Source organism: Mandrillus leucophaeus, unplaced genomic scaffold (assembly GCF_000951045.1).
Source record: "Mandrillus leucophaeus isolate KB7577 unplaced genomic scaffold, Mleu.le_1.0 Scaffold56, whole genome shotgun sequence".
Lineage (NCBI taxonomy): Eukaryota > Metazoa > Chordata > Mammalia > Primates > Cercopithecidae > Mandrillus > Mandrillus leucophaeus.
Window position 1 is genome coordinate 6,274,458 of NW_012106030.1, and position 8,273 is coordinate 6,282,730.

General features: G+C 36.5%; 1 protein-coding gene across 3 annotated transcripts in view; it reads right to left on the bottom strand.

Moving 5' to 3' along the window:
- Nucleotides 1-419: 419 nt before the first annotated feature.
- DCDC2 (doublecortin domain containing 2) overlaps nucleotides 420-8,273 on the bottom strand; it is a 234,902-nt gene continuing 227,048 nt past the window's right edge. For 2 of the 3 annotated variants that reach the window (XM_011998171.1, XM_011998170.1), the window contains 2 exons: nucleotides 6,988-7,290; nucleotides 420-3,494 (listed from right to left, as the gene is read on the bottom strand). In XM_011998171.1, coding sequence (XP_011853561.1) covers nucleotides 3,390-3,494; nucleotides 6,988-7,290 — 408 coding nt within the window. In that variant the 3' untranslated portion in view covers nucleotides 420-3,389. The remainder of the gene's footprint in view (nucleotides 3,495-6,987; nucleotides 7,291-8,273) is intronic. The other variant, XM_011998172.1, reaches the window with a different exon arrangement.

Genomic DNA, 8,273 nt, shown 5'->3' on the forward strand with positions numbered 1-8,273 from the left:
GTATAAGGTAGGTCATTCAATGAAAATGTTGAAGACGTTAGTTTATGAGCTATAAATTGGAAGAGTTAGCATGAATAATACTATAGTAATATGGGTTCACAACGGTGAGCCTAGAGATCTCTCACTCTGAACCACATATGTATGGGATAGTTCTGTCTTCACACACCACATAGCAAGAATTCACACATTTATAATAAAACAGGAGGCATGGTAGCATCACACTTTTCCTATGAGTGTGCATCCTAATATTCCCCAAAAAGGCATAGAAAAAAAAATGTCATCCTAAGGTCATAGAGAAGAATAACAAGTAAAAAGTTCTTTTATGGTCATAGTATCATATTTTATAACTATAGGTCAATGGGCACTCAATAGCTATTTTAACAGAAGCTAACCCAGGTAAAACATCCTTAGCCTCAAAATGACTTTTGTCAAAATCTTCTTTATTTGCTCTGTAAAATTCTTAATGCCCCAATTTTACTAATCATTTGTTTACAAGCGTCTTAAAATCCAGATAAGTTTAACAAAGTAGTTTCATAAAATTAAAACTATAAAAACTATGTATATAGCATCACAAAGAATTAACACCTTAAAGCATTATATTGGTTATCACATAAAAGCATCATCAGTTTTCCATAGCACCCTCTCTAGAAAACAGTACATGAAGTCTAACCAAGATCTTATCTGTCCACTCACATAAATGGTCCCAGGTCTGACAATGAGTTTCATTTAATTTGGGGAGCTAGTCTGCTACAGAGACCACCATTCCCCACAGATAAAACTGCCACATTTGCGAGGTGAATGAACTTTTAGCATTTATGTTAAAGTCATCTCTGAAGTGACATCCACAATTTTAATTCCCAGTGAATGATTTTTTCCTTGGGTAGGCACCTTTTTTTAGTAACATGTTTGCAAAGTGTCTTCAAGTGATAAGTTGTTATTCGTCCCCTCAAAGTAGGTCACAATTGTATCTTGTCAACAGGTGGTAAAATATGCACACACAAGGGATGAATATGTTCCCATTTTTAAGTTTTTTTGGTGCAGTTATTGTGGCCAATTACCTCCTTGAAGTATATTTAAAATACCAAACGTTATTATTCGTGTAAAATATCAACGTTGTGCATCACTAAAATGACGCTCAAGGAGTTTCCTAAAATCTAAGCTTCATAATATAATGAATAAAAGGACAGGAAAAAAAGAGAAATATTTTTATTAAAGGAAGAAAAGAGAAAGAGAAACTCTCCATTGAAGAAAGTAAAGAGAATCACCTTGATAATTAGTTACAATTTCTTATATTTAATCAGTTATTTTAATAAACTATTTGAAATCATTAACTCCAGACCCAGTAATAGTGTACAAATGTAATACTAAAAGACCAATTGGGGCCGGGTGCGGTGGCTCACGCCTGTAATCCCAGCATTTTTGGGGGCTGAGGCAGGTGGATCACCTGAAGTCAGGAGTTTGAGACCAGCCTGGTCAACATGGTGAAACACCCGTCTCTACTAAAAACACAAAAACTAGCCGGGCGTGGTGGTGGACGCCTGTAATCCCAGCTACTCGGGAGGCTCAGGCACTTGAACTGGGGAGGCAGAGGTTGCGATAAGCCGAGATCGTGCCACTGCACCCAACCTGGGCGACAAGAGCCAGACTTCATCTCAAATAATAATAATAATAACGACCAATTGGTCTATTCGCCTAGCAACCCAAGATTGTTGCTTATAGCCCACAGCACTTTATATCATCCCATTTGAAAAAGGCTAGTAGAAAGCACAATTTAGATTTTATACCAGAAACATAGTACCCCTGTTTATAATTCATGCTCCCAGATCACTATATCCTTGTGTCATTATCTCTTCCAAATACTGTTACATTATCATCTCTGTTTACACTTCTGATCTGTGGAAAATACTAAAATTGTGTTAAGAAAAAACACATCTATTTTCTATAGTATTATAAAGTACTTATATAACTGCCAACTCTTTATTCCAAATGAAACCTGGAAGAGAAAAAAATCTTTTAAACTTATAATTATGAATTTTAGAAAAGCACTGGAAGTTAAAATTTCAAGCTTACAACTTCCACATCATTAAAAATATATCCTTTAAGAAAAATATATTATTTCTATATTTATGGAGAACATCTCTTAAGAATTCAAAAAAAGAATGAAATTGTTTTTATGTTTTCCCCATGTATACCTCACAAGGCAACTATAAATCAATTTAATCAGTCCACAAAGTTGTGCTTCAGGCATTGGTTTCATTATAGTAACTTCTCAAGTTTTTCTCAACAATTTCTATCAGATGCCTTGTAATTATAAAGAAATTTGCTTGAAATTCTAAATATATCATGCTAGGAAAAGTAAATATTTGCTGATATTCCTAGGGCAAAAATATAGTAAAACAGTTCTAATAGAAATAAGACAAAAAACAAGTTAAATTGAGTAGTCACAAACTCTTCATATAGTCTACTTTTTTCTTCCTGATACTCTGTTTTATTTTTGTTAAAAACTATTTGAAAATAATTTAATCTTTGGAATAGCCAATATCAGGTTCTCTAATTTAATAACATGAGAGAGAAGTGAGCCATATTATTGGCAAAGATAGACTGGATCAGTGAAAATCCATAGGATTTCCATTATCTGCAAACCATACATCCAGGCTTTATAATATAACCGGGTACTCCTTTACAATTCCTTCCTGAGTGTGCACTATTGCAGCCACAAGCATGCAAGCCTGAAAGCACTGAAGGAAGGGCATGGCAATACCAGTCACTAACACTCTGAACCAATGTTTCCTCCCACCAAAATGAACACCTCGCACTGTCTTTGTAGTTCATTTAAGGTGGATTTTGGCTAAGGAGGAAGAAAGAAAGGCATGTTAACAAATCATGGACACATTTTGATCTGTTGCCGTCTCCAAATTATGTCTGAAAGTAAATCGCAATTTGTTCATTCAAGAGTTTATTGCTTTAAGAAAATAGTACATGCTTTCCTATTACCAGTTCTTTAAAATTCTATGCCTTCCTAGACAAAAATTCTTTAGAATAAACTGCCTTCTAAATTTATAATAAAGCGTACAATAAGAGTGATCCTATTTTTCATCCTTTACAAATACAAGTGGCAAATTGTCTTACAGTGCAAATTCTACTCTGTCCCTCTTATTTAATATTTCTATATGACTTTTTTAAACACATGCAATAAAATAAGTAATTATCCTTTAGTAGCCATTTAAAGTTATCTGGTCTTTCCACTGTGCTTCTAATGTTAAAATTCAGTAGGTAGTATTCGACCATAGTGTCACATTATATTCAGAAATGACTATGTGCTTCTCTTTCAAGTTTTATAACCCTTCATTTTTCTTGTGATCCATATATACTCTCCTTTTAAAAATCTTCTATGCCACAGCAGCATAGTCCTTGTTTTGTTTGTTGTTTTCATTTTCTTCTGGACTAGTAATTTTTACTTCTGGCCTTGGTGGTCTTTGAGGGTCTAAATCAGCCTAGAAGAAAATAGATCAAAACAAAGGTATTTAGGTGTTTGGTTCACAAAGGTAATGACATTTATAAAGAAAAAAATTACTCAAGAGTCTATTTAATTATGTAACTATTTAACTGAAAAGAGTTCCCTGGGTTCCCTTTTTTTGTCTATCATTACCCAGGGACATACTGTTTTCTCAACAGTTGTACAAAAGTCCTTTTGGGGTCCATAATCTACTAGTGCTTTAAAGGCACTGACTCATTTTGTATGCTGCAGGCTTTATTTTTCGTATTTTTTCTTTATTTCTCTTTGAGCTTTTCTTTAATATATTTATACTTTTCAGTTTAGCATTTTCAGAGATAAAGCAAGAAAGAATTCAGAGACATTCTCCTAATTTTAGTTTCCTCCTAGAATTCACAAATTCATTGTGAATATGGTACCAAGCACCATCAAGTATCAAGTAGATAAGAACAAGACAGAAAATCAAAACGTGGAGGCAGCATTTCTCCAACAGCAACTATTGCTCCTGCCACTTGGGTTTCTCCTGTTCATAATGATATTGTCTCATGTACAACTCATCTTTCCCCGACTACACTGAAAACTAAGTAGGTAAGATTAGAACTAGCTGGATTGCAAATTCTGCTCTGTGAAATCCTAGAGGCTCCACAGCCCCAACAAGGGCACCCAGTCTGGGGGACAGAGTAGTTCCAGGTTCCCCAAACCACACAGGCCATGATTGATTTTTTGAAAAAGAAATAATATATATGCATTACTGGTGCTGTGTCTGATTTCACATTGTTCCTTTGCGAAATGTCTCAAATGGTATCTTGAATATAGTACAAGTTCAATCTCAATAAATGTCAATTGTTTCTTGTAAATTCTCTGTATTTCCTGCTGTTTTCCTACAATAATACCTCGCTTTGTACAAGAATTATTACATGGAACAAAATGTTACATGGTGAACAGAATTTCTAGTCATTTTATTAGTAGACAGTCCTTCTGTAAAAGTTAATTATTAATTTTTAACTTATAATTCACATAAATTTGGTTTTTCATATATTTTGGTATGCTTAAAATATACCTATACTAATATGTTAGGGAGAACAAGATAAAATATATCACTGTTATAAGAAAGAGATGAGTCAAATAAGATTAAATCTCTTTGTGAGTCACTGCTCTGTTACTAATCCCTAATTAGAATGGGCATAGTGGTGCATGCCTGTAATCTCATCACTTTGAGAGGTCAAGGCAAGAGGATCCCTTAAGCCCAGGAGTTCAAACCCAGCCTGTGCAACATACGGAGGGAGACTTCCTCCATATTTAAAAAAAAATAAAAATAGCCTGGCATGGTGGCACCTGTGGTACCAGCTATTACAGGAGGATGAAGTGGGAGGATCACTTGAGCCCGGGAGGTCAAAGCTGCAGTGAGCTGTGATCATGCCATTGAACTCCAGCCTGGGTAACAGGGTGAGACCTTGTCCCAAAAAAACAAGTCCCTAATTAGACCTTGTCTCAAAAAAATGACAAACTATGCACTTCCTTATTTGAATTCCCAAGAATTTAGATTCACCCTCATTACATACCACAGGCCATTGCCAAACTATGTAACCTTGATCTTGACAGATGCCCAATTCCTATCAAAAGCCTATTTTCCCCTTTAAAAATTATTTATCATAATTGGCAAATAAAAATTGTATGTTTATAGTGTACGAAATGTTTTGAAATATGTATCCATTGTGGAATGGCTTAATGGAGTTAATTAACATACACCTTACCTCTTGTACTTATCATCTTTTGTGGTGAGAACACTTCAAATCTACTCTCTTAGTGATTTTCAAGTATACAATACATTGTTATTAACTTTAGACACCTTGTTATACAATAGATCTCTTGAACTTATTCCTCCTTTCTAACAGAAATTTTGTATCATTGGGCCTACATCTCTCCAACCCCATACTCAGTCCCTGGTAACCACCATTCTACCTTTGACTTCTATGAGTTTAACTTTTTTTAGATTACACATATAAGTGAGATCATATGGTATTTGTCTTTCTTTGGTTGGCTAATTTCACTTAACATAATATCCTCCAGGTTTATCCACATCATTGCAAATTACAGGATTATTTTTTAAAGTTATATTTATGGAAGACGGAAGGACAGCAATCCATTCATTTCTGTAAAATCTATTTATGTCATATGTTGAATTAAGCTAGACCACTGGAAAAAATCATGCTTGGATCTTACTATCTAGTCCCACATAGAATTACACTTTGATTTCATTTTGTAAGCTTTCATCAAAAGCTACTACAACAAAGAGTTGTAGGAAACCTACTATTACAGTTGCCATATAAATGACACTGAGGACTATGTATAACTACATATGAGGAATTTCTTATAGAATAGGACTGTGATTATCTCACCTAGAGAAAAGATAAAATGAGAGACATACTGAGCATTTTCATTTAGATGTTAAGAACATTTTGAATATGCAATATAGTAGATTGCAGATAACTTTGTACTGTTATTGAAACCTGCCCACCAAAACATTTTGCACTTTGCCGCTGCTAAACTTGCTCTCCCTAAGCAAGATAAATCAGATGCATCAATAATAAATAATCAAGTACACCTCATTCATCATAGTGGGTATTAGGAATGAGTAGACCAAGGCCCACTTCAGCGGCTACAGCCTTGAGGGAGGTGGACTTCGATCTCATGGATAGACAGGAAGGGATGGGATAAGTAGATGGTGAGAATGTTATGGAGAACATCCTGCCTCTTATGCTATGAGACTCAGCTTGAGCCTGGCAGCAACGGGGTCGTACTGTCCCATGGAAGAATGCCGGGACTGATGAGTATCCAGCTCCAGGGTCAGACGTGGAAGCACAGGCTAGGAAGAGAGAGGTTTTACCACATATTACTTTTTCTGTTCCTTTATTTTCACCACATATTTCTTTATCCTCTCTGTATAATAAATAGAACTGTATACTACCAGTGTCTGATGCATTGAACGCTTAATTCGATTAATCTATTTAAAGTAGAATAAGCAAAGTAGACTTCAGTACTTCTAGAGATCAAAGAAGTCGCTCATAATAGAGATAGCATTCTTTATTTCATGTCTAGGTCTCACTGGTCTTGATATTCTTTTCTACTTTCTACCTTCTCTGGTCTTAGTTTTACTTTTTTATATTTCATTCTATGATTATGTATGTTCTTAGAAGGCTCTGCACATTTTCTTGTAAAATGAGGCAGGAGGTGGATAGATGGATGGATGAATGGCTAAATGTATGAATGGCGGAAGGGCAGACATATGGACTGCCGGATAGGTCAATGGCAGCAGTTGTTAAATGGTTGAAATAACTAGTAAAGAAAGTGATTAAATGGTATTGAATCTTTCCTACTCAACCATAAGTGGTTTCAACACAAGTCCTAAACACTTGGTTAATTCTCTAAATGCACACATGTACACACACATGTATTCATGCATTCACATAAGTAAGCAAAAGCAATAGAAATACCTCATCTTGTCCACTGCCAGCTCCTTGAGACTTTCTTTCCTCGTTCAGGGCCAGTTGAAGCTCATTATTAACCTGGTCCAGCTCCTCACCATTTTCCTCATCGGTGCCTCCATTTACATGAGCAGGGCCTGCCTGCTCCTCACTGTGATCCAGAATCTCCTTGACTTGCTCAGGGGCATCTGTAGCCTCCCTACCTCCTTCCTCTTCAAGGTCACCATTCATTCCTGAAAAGTATTCTTTCTGTTCTGCATCCTTGTTTGCCTTCTCTCCATCTTCTTCCTCGTCTACTATTTCTGCTGGCCTCTGATGGATCAAAAGGAATAACGGATAAAAGTAAGAAGCATAACAGAAAATTTCCACTGAACATCATAGTAATGTAATACTTATATTACAGTCAAGTAAAACATTCTTACATTCGCATAGTACTTTACAGTATAGAATGCGCTTACATTTACTGAGTACCTACCACGTGCCACATGTTACAAGTATTCCCTCATTTAATCCTCACAACAATCCTTTGAGATTGGCATCATTCCCATTTTGCAGATGAGAAAAACTAAACAGGGAGAGCCCAAGATCCCATAGAAAGAGCCAGAGTTTGAACTAAGCCTGTGACTCCAAAACCAGTGCTCGTAACCCCCATGGAAGATAGAAAGCCAAACCGCAACGTCCTTGGCCAGTGTCTAGTGAGGTGCCTGGCCCAAAGGAGGAGAAATTATTATCCTCAGGGCTAAGGATGAGGGCAATGGCACCAGGCTGTGAATTCATCTTTTCTGATGTGGAATGTAGATAGCTTTCCCCAGAATGCCTAAGGAAACTTACAGCTTATCTCTAAATACAATAATTGATTTTCCTGAAGATCCAATGTCAAGAAACTATACATCCTCTCTATAAGAATAATAAATGCTGAGGGCCGGGGGCTGGGCGCAGTGGCTCACGCCTGTAATCCTAGCACTTTGGGAGGCCAAGGTGGGCTGATCACGAGGTCAGGAAATCAAGACCATCCTGGCTAACACGGTGAAACCTTGTCTCTACTAAAAAGGCAAAAAATTATCCGGGCATGGTGGTGGGTATTTTATAAACCTTAATCAAGCATTTACTGTTCTACTGTTATTTTGATACACATAAATCTGCTTCAAGAGGGAAGAGGAGGCCGGGTGCGATGGCTCACGCCTGTAATGCCAGCACTTTGAGAGGCCGAGGCAGGTGGATCAGGTCAGGAAATCGAGACCATCCTGGCTAACACAGTGAAACCCCGCCTCTACTAAAAATACAAAAAATTAGCC